This window comes from Carassius auratus, chromosome 17 (assembly GCF_003368295.1).
Source record: "Carassius auratus strain Wakin chromosome 17, ASM336829v1, whole genome shotgun sequence".
NCBI lineage: Eukaryota > Metazoa > Chordata > Actinopteri > Cypriniformes > Cyprinidae > Carassius > Carassius auratus.
Genome location: NC_039259.1, coordinates 14,894,986 through 14,917,464, shown reverse-complemented (window position 1 = coordinate 14,917,464; position 22,479 = coordinate 14,894,986). Strand labels below are relative to the sequence as shown.

Below are 22,479 nucleotides of genomic sequence, written 5' to 3'. Positions count from 1 at the left end.
AAAAAAGCTGTAAGGAAAGATCATTTTTGTTATTGCCAGAGCCATAGAACCCCTTTTGAAAAAAAAGACAATGACTGTCCATCAGTGTATAGGCCAATTGCAACAATGTTCTTTAATCTGAATGCTTCAGAGTGTGGACATGTTTCACTTATATCCCAGATCTATGAAAAAACACAATACCAATATTTGAACCCTATACAAAACTGTGAGTGTTACCTCTATGTTATGTATTTGAAAGATACTCATTGTTTAGAATGCAGAAGGTTGTATGTAAAATGTGGTGTTTTGTGATGTGCACAAAGATGAAACTGGAATCTTAGCAAATGTCAGTTATACTGCAAAATGTTTTGCTTGAAAGAACATACTTTTTATATTCAGATTGATGTAATGTTACTTCATTAAGGCCAGTGGATGTGTACTTGACATTTTCAAAGCATCTTAAAAAACAAAGTGCCAAAATGTAAGAACGATTTTTGTGCCAAAAAGTTTTTTTTTCCCCTAAAATTATGCAGCTGTATTATAACACCTGCTGGTGTGGAACTATTGTTGATAGCCTGTGCGTAAAGTCAGATTTGAAGTTGTCTGAAGATAAACTATGAAGTTCAGTAAAAATAAAAATATTTTTAAATTGAGGGTATATTGCAATCTATTTCTGACTTTCTCTGGTGGTTTTTAGTTCACAACAGGTTGAAAATTGACTTTCATTAAACAATTTACTAAAAACCTCAGGTTCATTTATATGCATAACATGGCATTTTAATTAAAATTGTTCTTACCTACTATTTAAAGGGGGAGAAGTATATATATATATATATATATATATATATATATATATATACATACTTTATTTTTTTTATTCTCACAAAAGAAAAAGGAAAAAAAACTCTTTATTGCTGTATGTTCATGTCAGATGTGATTGTGTCCTTTTCAAATATAAGGAATAAAAATAAAAATGACGAAGAAGAAATGCACCGCAGTATTGTCTAAGTTTAACGTTTAAATGAAAATAAATTAAAAAAGTAACCAGTAATCATGCAAAGCTTTTTTTTTTAAACCCAATCGTTGTAAACACATGGAAATATCAAGTAACGAATGATGCATGAATACATCTGATTTTAGTTTAATCCTGAAGCCAATCTTCTTTAGCCCAGTCAGGCATTTGGGTGGAGTATTCAAAGTCAGGTCCTTTGTAGCGTAATGCATGTAGGTACATAATCAAATCCTTCTCCATTGGGTCAGGTCGCACAATTTTACACTCACCACATAAATTATCTCTGATGAAAGTATTTGATTTTGCAGTTCTGGAGGCTTCATCGCCATTAATCTCCCCCTCAGTCTCAGCAGCAGATGTGCTCTTGTGAAGTTCTTGACTACCTTCTGCCTTCACTTCCTCTTGTGTCAATTTACAGGAATTGTCATCACATGCAACACCACTTGACTCAGGTGCGTTTATTTGGTCATTGTGTTCTTGAGCACCATCACTATACTCTTTCTTGGCCAATTGCTTTCCTGACACCTCTTCGTCAGGCAAATCCAACAAGTGCAGACTCTCCTTTGAACGATGCTCTTCTATAAGAGCTTCTAGAAGCTCTTCATCACTCATACCTACTAGCCCTCCTTTGGCTCTGTTTGGACCCCATGCAGAAGACCCATAGATGGGATCATTGAGGATTGGAAAGCCAAGGAACTGAAGATGAACACGAATCTGGTGCGTACGTCCTGTGAGAGGCAGACAGCGGACTACACTAGAGTGCCCATTATAGCTTAGTCTCTGGAAAACTGTGCGGGATTCTTTGCCTTTGGGATCCACCCTACAGAGGCCCACGCGGAAGGACACTACCAGGATGGGTTCCTCACACACCACCTCACCCTCTGGAAACTCCCCTTCCACACGACACACATACTCCTTCTCTAACTGAGAAAAGGAACAGTTCAGTTAAAATCTGCATTCAATTAAAATTCACCTTCTCTGTTTTCTGAATACATTATAGACTTTTGTCTGAAAATTCAGACTTTTAGAGATTGCATGCACTGTGTAATTTCTAGCTTATATTTCAGTATGGAGACCTCCACATGACATGCAGGGGAAAAAAGGTTAATATATAAATATAAATATATATATATATATATATGTGGCTCTCAAAAACTATGTTGTGGGAGCAGATTCTTAATTTGTGGTTTTAGTATTACATTTTTCTTCCATTTATTTCATCCACATTTAAAAATGTAGTGAAATGTAACATCAAAACAATACAATACCTTTCCAAACAGACAAATATATACACAAATAAATTTTTAATTCATGTGGAGAATATATATATATAAAAAACATTAATAACAGATATTTAAATGCAAGTTTGTAGAAAATTACGAGAAAAGCATTGTGTAATTGCTTTTCTTGACCCATTTTCAACTGATCTTCTTTATACTTTTGCCAAATGTTTTTCTATCCATTTTTAAATACAATCTATACAGTTAAAAAAGGCGTAAGCCTAAATGTATTATGAAAAGCATATGTATTTCAATTATTTCAACCTTTCTCCACACATTATACGAGCAGTCATGCATTGTTTTATCGAGGATGTGTTGTAAAATTCAGTATAAAGCAAAAAAAAAAATATATATATATATATATATATATATATATAAATTTTTTTTTAATTTAAAAATGCTATTTAAATTACTGCAGTTATTACACTTAACAACACATTTAAACAAATTAAATAAACTGAATTTAATGTCTGTTTATTTTATTTTTTTATTTGATAAGTGATACATTAACATTTCTATTTTTTTATTATTAAATGAATTAAGTGATTTTTTTTTTTCATTTTTTTTTTTAAGCGACACGCTGTTCTCCATAAGTCTGTGGGTCAGCATAACCCTTACACTACCCACTGTAAGACCCACTGTGACTGACAGAATACACAATATTTAAGACTGTACACCAAATGTGTGTCATTCAGAAAGTTTTTCTTACCTGTCTCTCACGAACCATCGCATCCAGCTTTTTGGAGACCTCGAGTGTACGAGCAAACAGCAGCACACCTGAGGTGAGGCGGTCCAGCCGATGTACTGTGTGAAGCCCACTAAGGCCTTTCTCCTTTCCCAGAATGAAAATGACAGTATTGTGACGGTAGCGGCCACAGGGATGCACAGGCAGTGAGGCAGGTTTATCCACCACCACAACTTCCCCATCATCCACCAGAACCTCCAAGGGCCTCCCAGTCACAGGGGGCTCATGACGATGCACGGTGTTCCTCATAAAGTCATTGTTCTAGACGAGCAAAAGACAAGTAAACAAACTAGCACACGTAAACTGACAGTCAATGGGTGTTGTCACGTGATCTCTTACCTTCAGTATTAGATTCAGGTCATCCACAGGTGTTTCATTCAGTTTAATACGCCCTTCTTTGACAGCCTTATTGTAGTAATCCAGAGACTCCGCCCGGAATTCACTCTTAAAAACTTCTAGTAGTGTTTTACCAACCCAGCGTCCCTTACAGTAAGTTGTGAAATCAAAATAATAAGGATACACTTTGCGAAGACCGCCTTCAAAATAGTAGGAGGTTTCCTCAAAATGTTCTCGACTGAAACTCACGCCCGTGTTGCGTTTCTGCGGCGGAGGCACGTGCCTCTCTCCGGGACGCAGCTGTTTCACGCACTTCTTCTTGTGCTTCTTGCGGCTGTCTCGTTTCGCTGCCTCGTCTGTCTCCTCGTTTTTACGTTTACCGCAGTTTGTTCTTACAGTGCTGTCCGTGTCACAGCTGTCTTCTTCAACCGCGGCATCTTTAGTCTCCATGGCGTGAGCTGCAGTGTAGGACTCTTGTTTTGGGAAGTTCAAGTTTATAAAGGACACTTGCGCTGTCCGTAGCGTTCCCAGAGTTTTAACACTCACGTTTCGATTCAAGTGTCTCAGAAAATGACTGTTTTCTCTTTTTCCAACGCAAAGTAACGCATTTAAACCTGCTACCTTCCTCTTCACACACGTAAACCATGCCATCCAGCGGCTCTCAGCGACAAATACTCTTCTTCTTCTTCTTCTTCTTGCATTCCCGCCATCTACTGGGCTGGAGTGTGGAGCATGACGTACATTGGTAACAACAACAACAACATAAAACACCTTTAGGAAACCTTTTGTCCAAAAGAGTATTTCATAAAGATACATTTATTTTATGTACCTCATTATGTGATCTTCAAATTCTATTTATTAAACCTATTGCTTTCATATAATTAATAATCGCATTACTTTATACAGTGCTGGAGCATTCTATTGTCTTAATTGTTATACTTTCAATATTCAGCCAATTTATTCTACCATTAACCGCACTCTTTCTTTTTCATATGCTTCACAATATGTTGTATAGATGCCAACCGTTCACCTTCACATTTCACATCTTTCATATCATAGCCACTCTGATTATTCTTTTAATTTCTGCTTTACTAAGTGATGTGTTTATATCTGCATCGGTTTGTTTTAATGCCTTCTTGGCCATTTGATCAGCTTTCTCATTTCCCTCTATCCCAGCATGTGTGGTACATGCTTAATCTATATTGGTGCATTTTGAACATACTTTTTATGATATCAAATAATATGTCTTGTCTAGATTAATAAACTATTTAAGATAGAAAAAGAGTCTGAGCAAATGTATTTCCTCAACCCAATAAAGAGCCATCAGAATGGATATAATTCTGCTGAATAAACTGATAAATGATTACTTGTCCTTTTTGCAATACTAATCTTAAGATGAGGAATGAATATAGAAATGGATGCATTTCCATTTGTAAATATTTTAATTTCATGACTGTAATTTTAATCCATGTACATTTTTGCAATCTCATTCTTTGAAATAACACCTTTTATGACTATATTCTTCCAAAGTCTGAAGGTCTACTATAGGCTTTAAAAATAAACACGGCGGTATTTTGGGAATTTCCATTGTAGGACTTATCTAGTCTTGTCATTCCAATATCATCAGTCCCTCCCAAACCTGTATTATTTGAGTTATGTTCCCGACACTCCATCAATATCTTTTTAGCTGGAAGGATTTCAATGTGTCCTTTTAAAGAGGTCCAATATGCCAAACTCAATTTCTCTCACATCTCCACCTGAATTGCTGATACTGGAGAGGTCTTTAAAGTACCACAACATACTCACAATGCTTGGTGCTTGAATAATGTCTATCTTTTTCAATAATATTGCTGAAGCAGATCTATTCACTATTAGTGAAAGAATTGTAGCCATCTTGGGTTGATGACATATGTCATGTGTTTATGAATTATGGTGTAAAGTTTTGTATCTACTTTTATTCTACACATGTAGGCCTAATTAAGTGTATTACCTAATCCTTTGTATCATTTTTTGTTTCTTCCCATTTTTGTATGTTTTCCTTCCTTTTTTTTGTAACTTGATAAATCTTTTATTTTCATGTGCAAATTTGCTGAACATTGAACAATGTAAATCAATAATACCCATTGCTTGTATTCACACATGTAATCTTTACACAAGTGAATAAATTATTAACCTTTTTTTTTCCACAAATAAGGCCATACTCTAATGACACTGGCTATTAATCTCATAACTCTTCACAAGAAATATGTGCATTTAGTTCCTACTTATTTTAATGCATTTCTATGTATTTATTTACATTTCATATTTCTTGGCAAGGATAAAAAATTTATAGTTTAAGGTAGTTCATAAATACCATATTATAGTATACCAAGCTTTATAAATTTGATTTAAAAAAAAAAGACACAAGGCATTATATTATGTTTACATTTAACTCTGCACACAATTAACATATGATTATACATTTAATGTGTAGATTATTATATTGTTTTACAAAGTTGACTAGACAACAGCAACACTTCAACTCAAATTCTGACTCCATGCACAGAGACTACAAAAAAGAGAATAGGTTTTTAAAATAACTTTTAAATTTAATTAGCTTAAAGTATTTTGTTTCCCCATTTATTTAAGCTGTGGCATATAACTTAGAAGTGAGACAACGAAATGATACATAGCTCATTTCCACACATAACTGTATTCTATTTCGATTGCTTCTTGCTGTATAGTATGCGAAAACTGAACACATGGCCACTTTTGAAGCTACTGAGATCACAAGCCTTACATATGGAAGTTCTTGCAGACTCATTTTAAGTATGTGAAGAGACACCTCCTGAGAATTACAGCATTCGTTTTAGTCCTCTAGCAGTCGCTGCACTTGAACTTTAGTTTTAAGTCAAGAATCTGAATGATTGAGACGAGTGTGTTGCTAGGCAGCAGGTGGAGATGGGATGGGAGGTGTTTCTTCAGCCCTAAGGGCTTTTTGAACCACAGCACCAGCGCCATCTCCTGCAGGGGCAACCATACTGCAATCAGAGCTCATCACTGGGAAGAGAAACAAATCCACAACCATGCAGTTGTGATAAGCTCAAGTGCAACAGAAATCACTCTATTCTGCTTTATCTCATAAGGACTGGATGCATACCCTGGCCACTGGCGGTGTTTGTCTGTCAGTGGGACGTAAACCACACCCATCAGTGCTTTCCTGAGGAAAGTACCATCGCTCTGACGGTCATACTGCTCCAGAACTTGGCTTCCACCCTCTGGGCCCACAGGCAAAACAAGTCTCCCACCTGGTTTCAACTGTTCCAGGAGCTGTTGATGCATATGTTTAAATAAGACTACTGCAGGCTATGTGAGTAACTATTAAGTCTAATTCATTATGTGCATACAGCTTTAGGGAGTGTAGGAGCTGCTGCTCCAACGTGAATGGCATCATAAGGGGCTTCATCAAGATAACCCAACCGGCCATCACCCACTGCAAGGGAGAAAAAAAAAAAAAAACATTTCACCAAAACAAGTTGTCATAAACAGGTCAGAAAAAAACAAGCAAAAACTCTATTAACTATTTTAACAAGTAATTTGAATCACTCACCCACTAATTTAATTCGTCCAGACGCAAGCAGTTCTGGATCATCTGCCTGGACATTTTTCACAGAGGCTTGCACCAGCTCATCTATGTGCTCAATTCCCACTACTTTTCCAGAGGGCCCTACCTGTAGAACAAACATAGCAAATATATACAACAGGAATCAGTATAAATATCTAAATAAATAAAATAATTATATATATATATATATATATATATATATATATATATATATATATATATATATATATATATATATATTATATACATATTTTAATGTAAATAATTTAGTTATATAGATTTGTGTATTTTTGTCAAATTTGAGTTATCGTTCATGTTGGTGTAGAAATTTTTTTTTTTCAATAAGTTTATTATGCTCTTGCTCATCATGCATTTATACAGAAAATACAGAAAAAAAAAATAAATAATTTTGTGAAATACAACTGCAATTTAAAGTAACAGTTTTCTATTTTTAATATAACTTATTCCCGTGAAGCAAAGCTGAATTTTCAGCATCATTACTCCAGTCTTTAATGTCATATGATCCCTCAGAAATCAATCTAATATGCTGATTTACAATCAATGCTGGAAACAGCTGTACTGCTTAATTGTTTTGGGACCCTTGATACTTTTTTCAGGATTTTTTGATAAATAAAAAGTAAACATTTTTTTATATATTTATATATTAAATATATTTATATATAATTTAAAATAATAATAATAATAATAATAATATAATAATAATAATAATATATATATATATATATATATATATATATATATATATATATATATATATATACACACACACACACAAGTAAATATTTTCAATATATACTGTATGTGTGTATATTTATATTTAAATAATAATAAACACAGTACACATATATTATATGAAAAAATACAGCACTCACCATTCTGGCAAAGCATGCAGTAAGATATCCACTTCCTGAGCCCACATCCAAGGCTGAAGCTCCTTCTGTTAACTTGTCACTAAGGACCTCAAGAGCATGTGCATGCTATACAACAAATCATTCATTATAGCATAATAAATATAACAGTAGCATCTATTTCAGAGGTGCTTGCCTGACCTACCATATGAGGGGCACTGATCGTAGCCTTGTATCCTTTGTAGAAAACAAACACACACACACACACACACACACACAATGTGAGTGAAATACAAAACTATTTGTTTTCTTGTTTTTTCCAGTTTGCTTCATATATATTCAAACCAATATGCCTGCTGATATGTGAAATTCACCTATGGACTGGGGAGAGTCAGCATAAGGGTGATCTCTGGAATAAATCCCTCTATCAGTGGCAAGCATGGCATTAAACACTCTGTCACTGCGAATAACTCCATGATCTGTCACAGAATTACAACATTACACTCCTTACTACAGAATCTATGTAAATAACATTTGTGTATTGAGATGAAAAATAACATCGAAGTATTGTTTTTGCATCACTATCTATCTACTAACCTCTTAAGCGGGTGATGAGTTCTATATTTGTTTTGCCACTTGAGATCCATGCCATGGTTCTGGAGAGCAGCAAACCCATAGGCACCGCTACTGCCGCCAGTCTGAGCACTGTCTGCATTGCCTAATAAGCTGCGCCTGCAACAAATGATGTCTGGATTTCAACAACTGCCAAGTTAGGACAGTCTGTAAACTCACTCTTGACATACACCTGTCCTGAGTCTTACCCCACTGAAAAATAACCAGCTTAAACCACTTTTACTTTATCAAGCTGTTCTTCAAATTCCCTAAAATGCAATTTAAAACCCAGCAGCCTTACCAAGCTGGTAAAGCATCAAACCTAAATATATTTAAGATGGTTTTTTTCCCCCCAAAAGGGGTGAATTGTTGTAACAACCATAAAAAAGTATATACATTTAATTATGTGTAAACTTAACAAAATCAAAGAAATCATTGAATTTGTCATGCATGCAACAGTGTGTTTGTTCATTTTAATGTTATCTGGATCTAACGTTACCTGTCTTTGGATGTCAGACACTGAAGCATCCAACATGCGTCAGGAGAATCGGACCTAACCTAAATTTTTACCAAAAAGACAGTGAAATAACAAAATATTATTATATACGCAACAAACTGGGGTTTTAATTTTTTTTAAAATACGTCGTTTTTTTTAACGCACAACCATAAATATCCCTGAGGAATAAAAATAATAACATGCAGCGTAGCGTGTACAAGTTTGCATAATATTGTTTTAAAACGGTAACAGAGACTAAATGGGTGTATATGAATTACAAGTAACTGTCAAGACACAACTAAATTCTTACTCGTAAATTTCGACCCGATGTCAGCGTGCTGAGGAAGTAAACGGAAATAGCGTTTCCAAACACATCTCGACGACCAATCACAATCACGGAATTAATGACGGACGTGTGTAACAGCCAATCAAATTCGGTGGGTAATCCCTGCCGGTTACGTGCATCTCAGCAGCGCAGTGAAGAGAAAGCAAGAGAAGGATGAGTTTTACATGCTAATGCTTGTATTTCCTACCCCCACTTCCCCCTTTTTAACATATTCTTTTAGATCTGAGGTGTACTGAGAACATTGTACTTTAAGGTAAGCACTATGTTAAATTTATGACTGATAATGTTCTGGGTTTGCTTGAGACCTAGTAATGTCAACAATCATTAAGACTTTTGATACCATCTTATGTAAACAAGGAGCAATGGATCGTTGTTAAAACAGTTTTTTCCCTTTATAGAAACCTGACAGGCCTGACTTTTCATTATTAAACTATGCATGTTGATATCCTATAATGTGTTCACAGCAATCATTTGATTCTTCATTAAATGAATGCTTTAATTACTAGAAGCGTGATGATTGACGACTTCGAAAGCCATGCGGTCCGATCTAGTGGAGATCTGTGGTCTGAGATCTGCTCCAGTCTGCCAGAGCCTCAGGTACAGGATGGTGGACAGTTTACAGACTCATTTGAGCCTTCCTCCCCAGGAAACCCTCAGAGCAACTCTCCCAGAGCTTCTTTCTGCCCCTGGGAACCTATGGCTGACTCTGAGGTTTACATTGCCAGTTTAGGTACAGGAAATTATATTTGATAAGCATGTAATTTAATACGGCTTGTTGGTTTGGTTTCTAAGAGCATGTTTTGTTGCTACAGAAAATCGTTTGAAGAGGATCAAGGGACAATCGAATGAAGTAACATCGAGGGAAATGCTCCGTTCCTTGTCCCAGGCTAAAAAGGAATGCTGGGATAGATTCCTTCATGATGCCCAAACCTCAGAATTGTTCCAAGAAGGGAACTTTGATCAGAGGTAAGAATGAGATCTGTCACTCAGGGATCTTAACTATTCAGTCTCGCTTATGTTTGCAAACGGGATAATTGTCTACACGTATTATAAAAACACAACTTTTATTAAACATTGTTCTTTTTAACTTTCTATTTATCAAATAATCATGATTAAATGTATTCATAAAATATTAAGGAGCACATTGATGATGATAACAAGAAATGGTTTCAACACAGATGATGATAAAATAAATGTTTCTTGAGCATATTAGAGTGATTTCTAAAGACTGGAATAATTCATGAAAATGTAATCTTTGCATCACGGGTCATTTTAAATCATTTTAAAATGTATTCAAATAGAAAACACTTATTTTAAATGATAATATTTCACAATATTATTGCATTTATGATCAAATAAAAGGAGCCTTAATCGTTAGAGAAGTCTTTCAAATATATATATTTAAAATCCATCTTATGGTCCCCAAACATTTGTATGATAGAATATAACATTAATGAAAGTAACAGTGTTTTTCATTGAGAATAATTTTGTGATGTTGGCTCTTATCTTTGCATTTTTTATACTTTTTAGGAGTATTCTACCCACACCAGAATGTTCCAGCATATATTTATATTTTCTACAATTTCTCACTGGAATGGTCTACTGTAGATTACACAATAACGTGTCAGGGGAAGGTCAGGACTCTAAAATACTTGCTGAACCACACTGTTGACGACTTACTCTTGGATTGTGTCTGTGACCTGTCATCACCCGTAGCAAGTGTGGAAAATATGCTTGCAGCTGCTTAGCCAGTTAAGAAGCCCACCCTAGTGGGAGTAGCGAATGGTAATGATACTTTACCAGCTTGTAGATGGCCCAGAGGTTCTCTGAAGTTGCAATATATTCATTAGAATATTCATTAATGACCTTGATTAGGCTATTATTCAAAACTCTAGGTAATTTCAAAAGATTCATTTTCTCTGTGCTGATGATTAAAAAAAAAAAAGCCATTTACTTCTGGGGTTAAATGAATTTAATAAGCTCTTTGGTTTGTGTGTAATTATTCGGTTTTGTCTATCCTGCAGTGCTTTGGAGCAGTTCAAGCGCTGGCTGTCTCCTGAAAGGGTGGCCATCAACGCAGAAGAGCTGGAGTACCTTCTCTTGCCCACACAGAACAGTGAGGCTCCTGCCAGCTCGACCCAAACCGACAAGCCATGTGAGGAGGAAGAGTGCCCGAGCCCAGAGAAATAACCATATCACAGCAATAACTGACCAGCAGTGTTGGGGGAATCAAGAATATGTGAGGTCTGGTTGTGGAGTATTACGATCCATTTAATGGGATCACTTGATTCACAGATTTCTATTAAGGTGTCTTTGGTTGTGCATGTCTCTCAATCTGGTTTCAACTCAACATTCATTATTGTATCCTCATATTTGTAGGACTGAAAGAAATACACGTGTGAATTAAAAAATAAAATCTCTTTCTTTGAGAAATTTGACTTGCCAAGTAACAAAAGCAGAAGTCTGATTGGTTGAGAGAAGTAGAGGCATGAAAACCTTACTACATTTTATCATGTAACATTCCACATATGTTCTCAAATGAATTTCATTATTTACTATTGAATTTAAATTGTATTTTTTGTATTGCTATTTACTTCTTTCCTGTAGTATTGTTTATACACTAATCCAAACATATACAAACATTACTTTTATAAATGCATTATTTAATGCATATTTGTATACATTTAAAATCTTTTCATTTGTCCCCTAAATTCAAGGTCAGTGGGCTGGATGGTCACTAAATGAAACATTAGTACAGAATGTTAGGTGTAATAAAATATGCTTATGTCTCTATACATGTTAGTAATTGTACACTTAATTCTGAAAGGATAATAAAAACTTTGAAGCAGCCATAATGAGATTCTTGTGTGACCTTTATAGTGATGCATGCTGATATTTTGGCCCAGCAGTAACCAATAGATGTCACTATTGTTGAATATGGATGAGGCAGCTCTCCATGGTGTTCCTGTCATACATTTTCGAGCATCATTGCTTTGTTCCACAGTTGGTCAATTTTTTATTATTATTTATCATATCTATCTTTTTCGTATTATGCATGTGAAATTTTTCATTTTTATTGCATGAGTGCTTTATTTACTTTGACATTTTATTATTCAAATTTGTTTTCTACTTCTAGATCATAAGTTGGTAAAGCTCAATAGTTTATTTTGCCATACACTCCCATGATACATTATCAAACCGAGAGAGAGAGAAAAGAAAAAGAAAAAAATCACAGGTTACCGTCTAGTTTAGGTGAGTCACGAATTAATGTATTAGCCTGTTACTTTACTAATACAAATAATATTTAAATAATACGAAACTATGTCTAATAAAAAGCATGTTGGACATAGGAGCGTTTAACGACCAACTATTCTGTAGTTGCCACTTTATTGAATCAGTGCCTTGTTAAATAATTTTTATTTAGTTAGTTCTTATTTTAATTCAATTAGTTTTATTTATTTGATTACATTTATTCATTAAGCCGATTGGAAGGTCTGTGAAATCATGTTAGAACAATGCAATAGTTTTTTTTAGCATTATATAAGAAGGCAGGTCGTTACTGAAGGTTCCTCACACTCGTGCGCACTGACGCGTCGAGGGAACTCTCTCCAGTCATCTGTGCGCGTGTCTGGCGGCGGTCTTCAGGCTCAATCAACACGAGTTGGGATCGTTCTGAGGAGGACATTTTCATGGGTTGTATTTAATAAAAGCAACGTAGAGATTTACTCAGTCTGTGAAGAAGTCTTACCTGTATTCTTAAATTAAGTGTTCTTGTATCATGCAGCATCCACTGAAGAAGTGATCAAAAGGACAAAGGTGGGCAAAATGTTTTAGCTTAAACTGAAATAATGCTGTGTGTTTAATTTTTTTTAATTGGCACGCTAATTGCATTGCACAGAGCGATTAAGCGAATTTTCAAGATATAGAAAACCAGTCTATAGTAGAATCAATAGGTGTCTCTAAATGTGAACTTATACAGACTTACAGTCGTATTTTTATTGTAAAAATATTTAAATCGGAAACGTTCGTTTAATGGATATTATATTTAATAATTGATATTAAATCATTAATTTATTATATTTCATACATCAAAAATAAATTTTTTTCGTCCTGTAAACTCCTCATTTATCATCAGAGGAAAGTAAGTCAGATTTAGTTCTCATTACAGTATAGGATTGAATCTGTCTGTTAGGTTTGTGGGGACTGCTCCTCCATTACAACGGTTAAATGACCTCTGTAGTGCTGAGGAGAGAAGGATCTGAGTAATATTACTGCTGTCTTCTTCATTTAGGTTTGAGCTGTGAGCTGCAATATGTTCAGAACAGATCATATTGTAGGATATTTGACAGAAAGCAACATGCAGGACTTTCTGTTCTCTGCATGTTCAGAGTAGACATAAATGTTCATTAATAATGGAGATCCACTTAGACTATCAATATGAATGCATTAGGTGAACTAATCAACACAGGCCATTTTTATTTTTGTCCTTTGTGTTTGTTTATTCAGATGTTTCATTATAACTGTCTACAAATTATATGATTTTATGTAAACATTCCCAGTATGGGGCATGTTGTCACAACTGAAACGGACATTAAATCACGTTAATGGCTTTCAGTGTATTTTATTTATTAAATTTGCTGAAAATAAATAAACTGTTATTCCATTCATCCTTTACAGTGAAAACATGTAAGTTAGAGCAGCTAACACCTTGTAAGGGTTCTCTGACAGATAAAAGCCAAAATGTCTTCTGATGAAGTTGTTCAGTCTTAACCAATTTCAAAGAGACATCGTGTTCACAAGTGGCTATTCATGGAATTTTATCTCTGAGATAAAAGTGGTTGCTCGGTACACCTAATCCACTGTAGCTTTTAGAAAGTGCAGAAAAAGACTTAAGCGTTTTGCTATCCAATGGAATCTTGCAATTATCCTACTGAAGTCAAAAATAATAGTGCACAGTGCTGACTAGGAATCATTTCAAGATGGTATTTGTACACCACTTATGTGAGGAGAACACATTTACTATATTTTCTGTTACGCACACTGTAGTCTGTTTATTTAATCAGTTTGGATGGAAGGTGTATATTACTTGGCCACAAGTCTTTCCTTTGTAGATTAGGAATGGCCTTTCTGTTCTACAGGCATAGAGTACATGCCCTCTCTACTTTAAATCATTCACAAATAATCCAAGTGGCTTAGTTTAGTGATCTGTGCTGATATCAAAAAGGGCATTCAGATCCAAGGAATTACTGAATTTCGAGTTTCAGGGGAAAATGTTCCAGCAATACAGTACATTTATTGTAATTTACTTTCGCTAAAGCAGTGGCTCGTAATCAGCTGGTTGTGACCCAAAAAAGGGGTCTTGCAGGTCTGTTCCGACAAAACAGGGTTAAAGAAATTATGTATGTAATGTAGACCCAGACTACATTAAATCCAAGTTTTCATACAAGAGGATAAACATGCAGTGCTAACCACAGGGGGTTTTGTGCAGTATTTTTTTTAGCTGTCAACACCATGATACCATTGAAATTCAATTCATTTCCTGTTTACTCCTATTTTATATTACTAGTATACAAATTTGTGTATACAAACAATATACAAAATGATTAATATTCATAATTATTATATTTTTCATGTTAGGTTAATTGTTGTATATTGTTTTGGTTATATGAAGTCATGGTAATATTAATGTTTTGTTTCCCCCCCCATGTTTTTGAAAGAAGCTATGCTCACCAAAACTGGACTTGCTCATAAATACAGTAAAAACAGTAACACCGTGGAATACTATAATTTAAAATAACTGCATTTTATTTTAATATATTTTAAAATGTAATTTATTCCCTTAAAGTCTTCATTATCACATGATCCTTCAGAAATCATTCTAATATGCTGATTTGGTGCTCAAAACATTTGTTATTAGTGTTAAGATCTTTTTTTTTTTATCAGTTTAGTGTATCCCTGTTGAATAAAACCAAAAAATCTTACCCCAAGCTTTTGAACAGTAAAATATTCAGTTTCTATCACAGTTTATTTACAATGTCTTGTATTTACATGTCACTTTTTCCAAACAGGTGTCAGATTGTTGTCATAACACCATGGCAGACATGGGCTATCTCCACAATGAATCATGGACAAACATGACTTTAGATGCATCTGCCTCATCGTTCAGTGGACTCCAGCTCCTGATGGACCTGAAGCCACTCTTCATCCCTCTGTATGCAATGCTCGTCCTGGTTGCGTGCTCTGGAAATCTCCTCCTTCTCATCCTTATTGGAATGAACAAGAAACTTCACAGCACTACAAACTTCCTCATCGGAAACCTGGCCCTGGTTGACCTGGTTATGTGCCTGTTCTGTGTTCCTCTGACTGCGTTTTATGCCTTTGATGAGCGCGGTTGGGTTTTTGGCCAGTTCATGTGTCATTTTGTTACCCTGATGCAGACTGCGACTGTATTTGCAGCAGTTCTTTCATTAACCGCCATTGCGGTGGACCGATACGTGGTGGTCGCATACCCGATTCGCCGTCGCGGAGGACGATCCTTCTGCACATGGTTGGTGGTCAGCATATGGCTCTGCGCATTAGCAATGTCCACCCCAAGCGCTCTGCACACGGTCTACCTGGATCTGAGCGCAACAGGACATGAAATGGTGGTTTGTGAGGAGTTCTGGCATGGTCAGGAGCTCAATCGTCTAATATATTCATGTTTCTTCTTGCTCCTTTCTTATTTTGTTCCTCTAGCAGCAGTTTCCATATCCTACTGTGCAATCTCCTGCCACCTGCAACACAGAGCTACACCTCGGCTCATGGCTCCTACACCTTCCAACCAGGAAAAGTGGGGGCGCAAGAGGCGCAAGACGTTTCGACTCTTACTGGTGTCTGTTCTGTCATTCGCATTCTCCTGGCTTCCATTGCAGGTGGTCAACCTCATACGCGACCTCGACACCGACTTCGCCATCCTGAGCAAGAATCACATCAATGTGATCCAGGTGTCGTGCCACTTGTTAGCCATGAGCTCGGCCTGCTACAACCCTTTCATTTATGCTTCTCTGCACAACAAGTTTCTGTCATATCTTTGCCAGAACATATTTCAAAGAAAACCTCATCATTCTCAAAGCAGCCTCACAACCTCCAGCCGAATACTTCGCTTGAATACCTCTAGTACTCTAGCTGACATTCCCATGGCTATTTGCAAGATTTCACAAGACTGAATCTTCTCTCCAACACAAAAATGTTGCTTCTTTAGGTTCTAGAACTGTGCAGATAAATACTGTACCATGATCAAAATTGATTAATAAAATTGATTAACCAATCACTCTGTTGTTAAAGGGTTTGTTCACCCAAAAATGAAAATTCTTCTTCCTGGGTTACTCTCTTCTGCCATTTTGTGACGTAATCACGTAATCAGCGTTGTTTACATTCAGTAGAAAGCGTGCGGAAGATGGTAACTCGGGAAGAAGAATTGTTGAATAAATAATATTATTATTGTTTTCTTTGCGTACAAAAAGTATTCTCGTAGCTTCGTAAAATTACGGTAAAACCCCTGGTGTCACATGGACTATTTTTTCGATGTCCTTGCTATGTTTCTGGACCTGGGAACATTACAGTTGCATTGCTGTCCATACAGGGCCAGAGAGCTCTCAGATTTCATCAAAAATATCTTAATCTGTGTTCCGAAGATAAACAAAGGTCTTATGGGTTTGGAACAACATGAGGATGAGTAATTAATGACAGAATTTTCATTTTTCGGTGAACTAACCCTTTAAAGCTGTATGTACTTAATTGATTCCTGAGGAAAATTTTAAACATTTGCATCAAGTATTTCTGGTCAAATTGTTCAGATGTTATTAGCAAAAAGGTACATTTTTCATGTCTTCACCAGTAGGTGGTGTTGTGTCAAAACTACTTATGTTTCATACGTCCATTTTGGCATGCTCTTTGTCAAATTTGTTTGTGCATTATTTCCAGAAAGGTTTTATTAATCCATTTGAATTCCCTAAGTTTTGTCGGCATTGTTTGATGTTGATAACTGATTTCTGTGAAAATAAAGCATGTTTGAAAATGTTTAAAAATTATTTTCGGTCACACTTTATTTTAAGGTCCACTTCTCACCCCTATTAACTATGGCTTTTGCCTCAAACTCCTAATTTGCGGCTTATTAATAGTTTGTAATGTAGTTGCTAAGTTTAGGTATGAGGGTATTAAGGGATCAAAAAATATGGTCATGCAGAATAAGGCATTAATATGTTGTTTATAAGAACTAAAAACAGGCAACATGCTAGTAATATGCATGCTAATTAACATCTAGTTAATAGTGAGAATTGGATCTTAAATAACCTTAAATAAAATGCTACCTTCATTTTGTACTATTTGCCAAAATTGTTACATCTAAAATGATCGCACAAGGATTTATAGCTATGAATATCCACAGGTGGTATAAATGAAAAAAGAAAAAGTTACTGCTCACTCATTGTGTTAATGCATTCATGTAGTAGCATTGCAAGGTAATGTATTATTAATTATGTATGTCCATCTGCTTGATGCATTCAATTGCACTCAAGTGTCCATTAGAGGTTTACTTAAAACAAAAAAATACAATACAATGTAATTCATCACATAATAAATTAATCCCAATAAAGGTATAGCAGGCACAGCATGAATTCTGAGTATATTCTTTGAGAATACTATATTTAAAAAAATAAATATACAACAATGGTTAAATTTTTCAGTAAGGTTCCTTTTATTAACATTTATTTTTTATATTAGTTAACATGAACCAACATGATATTACTTCTAAAGCATTTATCAATCAGGGTAACATTTTACAGAAAGGTGTCATTTGGTAACATGTTAGTTCACAGTGCATTAACTAATGTTAATAAACACATTTTTTATTTTAATGCTTTATTAAATGCTGAAATTAAAATGAACTAATATTAATAAATGCTGTAGAAGTATTGTTCATCCTTAGTTCATGTTAACAGGCCATACCACCCTCATCAGATTTTCTCCGTGAACATCGTTATAAGCTTAGGGCTGATGAAAGGGTGTGGCACAAATAAATAAAAAAATACTACTGGCCTTTAAGGTCCCCTGAAGTACCTTAATGTAATTTCAACTGAAACAGGTATACTGAAACAATATTTTTTTGCCTGGTCCAGAGAATTTGGTAAAGCCACAGCATAATAGATTAGCCGCTAAATTCGATATGAAACTCTTAGTAAAACAAAAAAAATGGTCATAATCATGCTAAGGCTGTGTAGTTTTAAAAGTTTTTAATGCCGACTTGCATATATGATCTGCTCCGTGCGATCACATCTCTGGACTGGAGCCAAAGTCCGGATTTGACTTTGCGCTGCTCCGGTTCCCGTGAAACAATGTGTGAATTGTTCCCTATTATTACCTACATTGTGCACTACGAGTCATTCATGTGCAAGAAATACTATACTGTGAACAAGTGACCAATCTCAGCTGGCACTTCAGCATCTATTTAAAGTGCAGAGGGCGGGAGCTTTGATTCTACAGAGCATTTGATTGGTCAGTAGATTTGATGAAAAGATGAAGTATGATGTGACGTCAAAAAAATCTTTGAGCGTTTTGCCGGAAGTGACGAACTGCAAGTTTTGAATGCTTAAATCTTTAAATGCAAATTTTGTCCTTTTTTTGGAGCACAATGCCTTAGATAACCCTAAGACTAACATATTGATACCAACACGCATTTTTTTTTAAATTTTTTATTTCATGTTGACTTTAATGTAAATCAGTCACTCCTCTCTTCCTTGCTACCTGATCTCATGGCATAAATGTACCTGGGTGCACTTTTAAGCGAGATGCGAAATAAAACCGATGCTTTTTCATAGGTGGTAGGTTTGTTCAGTAGCTCATGTAGTACAGAGACATACTTGAGGGGCGAGGAGCTCTACGTCGAATCCTGTGTAACCACGGTTCGACAAAGTAATTCAAATCTGGATATAAGGAAGATTAAATGGCATGGTTGCATCAACAAAAAGTTTTATTTCAATTTCGCATTTGTTAACAATATCGGGTAGGTTAAGGGGTGGGTTTGGTGTATGCCAGGGTAGTGCTTGAAGTGGAAAAAAAGAAAATACCCCCCCCCCATTTATTTAAGTATTTATTCATATTAAATAAGTACTTTTTAGTAATTCACTATGTAGATATAGTGCCACAATCAATCAATCAATAAATAAATAAAAGTTTTCAATACCAATTAGCACAAGTCAAGCTGCGATTCCAAACAGGACCACAAGGAGATGCCAAAATCCTACTTCAAACACTGGTGTAGGCAATAACTTTTTGAGACAGTCCCCAGATATTTGAATTTTGAACACCCACAATACGTACAAGAATCAGCATAATAAAAACACAGCAATATGTATCCTATATCAACATAATAAAAACATGCCAGGGTTCACAAACTGAACCAGTGTTTTAACACCACTCAGTGAACATTTCTCAGTGGACAATTTTCCACACCACAATCTGTCAAGCACATCTTAGCAGCAAACATACACTCGTTCACATCCTTCTCTTCACTCTCTTAGACAGAAGTCTCCAAAGTCATCCTTTCTAATCATCCTACTACTTGCCCGCTTGATCCTATTCCATCTCTTCTCCTTCAAGCCATTTCTTCTGCAGTTGTACTTGCACTCACTCACATCATTAACACATCCCTTCACACTGGTGTTTCCCCCCCAGCATTTAGATAGGCTAGTATAACCTCACTACTTAAGAAATCATCCTTAACCCATCTCTTTTAGAGAACTACAGACGGCTTTCCCTTCTTCCTTTTATTTCAAAAACACTTGAACGAGCTGTTCAATCAAGTCTTTGCCTTTCTCCCACAAAACAACCTCCTCGACATCAACCAGTCTGGTTTCAAAAGTGGACATTCAACCGAGACTGCCTTGCTCTCAGTTGTTGAAGCCCTAAGACCGGCAAGAGCAGATTCCAAGTATTCAATAATCAATTTGCTGGATCTGTCCATTGATTTTGTCATGGGTAACCACCAGATCCTCCCATCAGCTCTATTGGCAAAGGGCATCTCAGGAACCACACTCCAATAGTTTGAGTCTTCTCTCTCAAATAGGTCCTTCAAGGTATCTTGGAGAGGTGAGGTGTTCAAGTCTCAACATCTAACTACTGGGGTGCCTCAGGGCTCTGTTCTTGGACCACTTCTCTTCTTTTTTTTTATTGCTACGTGGCAAACAAGTTACCAGTAGGTTCAGTAGATTCTCAGAAAACAAATGAGACCCAGCATTCATGATATGCACGCTCTTAAGGCTGTGCAATTGGGCAATTAGTTGAATTAGTTGAAAGGGGTGTGTTCAAAAAAATAGCAGTGTGGCATTCAATCACTGAGGTCATCAATTTTGTGAAGAAACAGGTGTGAATCAGGTGGCCCCTATTTAAGGATGAAGCCAACACTTGTTGAACATGCATTTGAAAGCTGAGGAAAATGGGTCGTTCAAGACATTGTTCAGAAGAACAGCGTACTTTGATTAAAAAGTTGATTAGAGAGGGGAAAACCTATAAAGAGGTGCAAAAAATGATAGGCTGTTCAGCTAAAATGATCTCCAATGCCTTAAAATGGAGAGCAAAACCAGAGAGACGTGGAAGAAAACGGAAGACAACCATCAAAATGGATAGAAGAATAACCAGAATGGCAAAGGCTCAGCCAATGATCACCTCCAGGATGATCAAAGACAGTCTGGAGTTACCTGTAAGTACTGTGACAGTTAGAAGACGTCTGTGTGAAGCTAATTTATTTTCAAGAATCCCCCGCAAAGTCCCTCTGTTAAAAAAAAGGCATGTGCAGAAGAGGTTACAATTTGCCAAAGAACACATCAACTGGCCTAAAGAGAAATGGAGGAACATTTTGTGGACTGATGAGAGTAAAATGGTTCTTTTTGGGTCCAAGGGCCACAGGCAGTTTGTGAGACGACCCCCAAACTCTGAATTCAAGCCACAGTACACAGTGAAGACAGTGAAGCATGGAGGTGCAAGCATCATGATATGGGCATGTTTCTCCTACTATGGTGTTGGGCCTATTTATCGCATACCAGGGATCATGGATCAGTTTGCATATGTTAAAATACTTGAAGAGGTCATGTTGCCCTATGCTGAAGAGGACATGCCCTTGAAATGGTTGTTTCAACAAGACAATGACCCAAAACACACTAGTAAACAGACAAAGTCTTGGTTCCAAACCAACAAAATTAATGTTATGGAGTGGCCAGCCCAATCTCCAGACCTTAATCCAATTGAGAACTTGTGGGGTGATATCAAAAATGCTGTTTCTGAAGCAAAACCAAGAAATGTGAATGAATTGTGGAATGTTGTTAAAGAATCATGGAGTGGAATAACAGCTGAGAGGTGCCACAAGTTGGTTGACTCCATGCCACACAGATGTCAAGCAGTTTTAAAAAACTGTGGTCATACAACTAAATATTAGTTTAGTGATTCACAGGATTGCTAAATCCCAGAAATTTTTTTTTTGTACAAAATAGTTTTGAGTTTGTACAGTCAAAGGTAGACAAGGTAGTTTTTTGAACACACCCCTTTCAACTAATTGCCCAATTGCACAGCCTTAAGAGCGTGCATATCATGAATGCTGGGTCTTGTTTGTTTTCTGACAATCTACTGAACCTACTGGTAACTTGTTTGCCACGTAGCAATAAAAAATATACTAAAAACCTTGATTATTCTGGTTAGTCACATTGTACTGCTATTATTTTGAACAATACTGTACCTCTCAGTCCATCCTGATGATCCGATGATAGCTGCTTGCACCTTAGCTTGTCTAACAGACATTTCTTGCTGGATGAAATTCCAGCAACATCACTTCAACTCAACCTTGCCAAGACAGAACTGCTTGTGGTTCCATCTGACCCATCGTTTCATCACAGTTTCACCATCCAGTTAGGCACATCAACCATAACTCCTTCAAAAACAGCAAAAAACCTTGGAGTTATGATTGATGATCAGCCGACCACATTGCTAAAACTCCCCAGTCCTGCAGATTTGCTTTATTTTAACGTTAAGAAGATCAGGGACTTTCTTTTGGAAGATGCTTCACAACTCCTTGCTCAAGCTCTTGTTCTGTCCAGGCAGTACTATTGCAATGCTCTCTTGGCAGATTCTTCAAGAATCAGCTAAAAACACATCTTCCATCTCTATTTCACCCTC

At 36.1% G+C, this 22,479-nt stretch overlaps 4 protein-coding genes across 5 annotated transcripts; 2 read left to right on the top strand and 2 right to left on the bottom strand.

The window, feature by feature from the left end:
- Positions 1 to 87: 87 nt before the first annotated feature.
- LOC113117354 (RNA pseudouridylate synthase domain-containing protein 2-like) lies at positions 88 to 4,049 on the bottom strand. Its single transcript, XM_026285973.1, has 3 exons — positions 3,356 to 4,049; positions 2,981 to 3,277; positions 88 to 1,915 (listed from the first exon to the last, which is right to left on the bottom strand). Exons 1-3 carry the CDS (start codon positions 4,001 to 4,003, stop codon positions 1,121 to 1,123), a joined length of 1,740 nt encoding a protein of 579 aa, XP_026141758.1. The 5' UTR covers positions 4,004 to 4,049; the 3' UTR covers positions 88 to 1,120.
- A 1,716-nt stretch (positions 4,050 to 5,765) lies between these two features.
- LOC113117371 (protein-L-isoaspartate(D-aspartate) O-methyltransferase-like) lies at positions 5,766 to 9,311 on the bottom strand. The gene is made up of 10 exons (XM_026285997.1): positions 9,244 to 9,311; positions 8,937 to 8,995; positions 8,423 to 8,557; positions 8,200 to 8,304; positions 8,031 to 8,062; positions 7,850 to 7,954; positions 6,942 to 7,062; positions 6,739 to 6,824; positions 6,492 to 6,661; positions 5,766 to 6,391 (listed from the first exon to the last, which is right to left on the bottom strand). The coding sequence occupies exons 3-10, from the start codon at positions 8,538 to 8,540 to the stop codon at positions 6,379 to 6,381; spliced, it is 750 nt and encodes a 249-aa protein (XP_026141782.1). The 5' UTR covers positions 8,541 to 8,557; positions 8,937 to 8,995; positions 9,244 to 9,311; the 3' UTR covers positions 5,766 to 6,378.
- Positions 9,312 to 9,379: 68 nt separating this feature from the next.
- Positions 9,380 to 12,134, top strand: ccdc32 (coiled-coil domain containing 32). Of its 2 annotated transcripts, none has more exons than XM_026286006.1 (4): positions 9,380 to 9,532; positions 9,786 to 10,009; positions 10,092 to 10,245; positions 10,810 to 11,208. In XM_026286006.1, exons 2-4 carry the CDS (start codon positions 9,793 to 9,795, stop codon positions 10,949 to 10,951), a joined length of 513 nt encoding a protein of 170 aa, XP_026141791.1. In that variant the 5' UTR covers positions 9,380 to 9,532; positions 9,786 to 9,792; the 3' UTR covers positions 10,952 to 11,208. The 2 variants fall into 2 exon arrangements, with proteins under 2 accessions (XP_026141791.1, XP_026141789.1); XM_026286004.1 differs by lacking the exon at positions 10,810 to 11,208 and adding an exon at positions 11,304 to 12,134 and having other exon boundaries at positions 9,384 to 9,532.
- Positions 12,135 to 15,371: 3,237 nt separating this feature from the next.
- Positions 15,372 to 16,559, top strand: LOC113117366 (prolactin-releasing peptide receptor-like). The gene has a single exon (XM_026285990.1). The coding sequence runs from the start codon at positions 15,372 to 15,374 to the stop codon at positions 16,482 to 16,484; it is 1,113 nt and encodes a 370-aa protein (XP_026141775.1). The 3' UTR covers positions 16,485 to 16,559.
- The last annotated feature ends 5,920 nt before the right edge of the window (positions 16,560 to 22,479 follow it).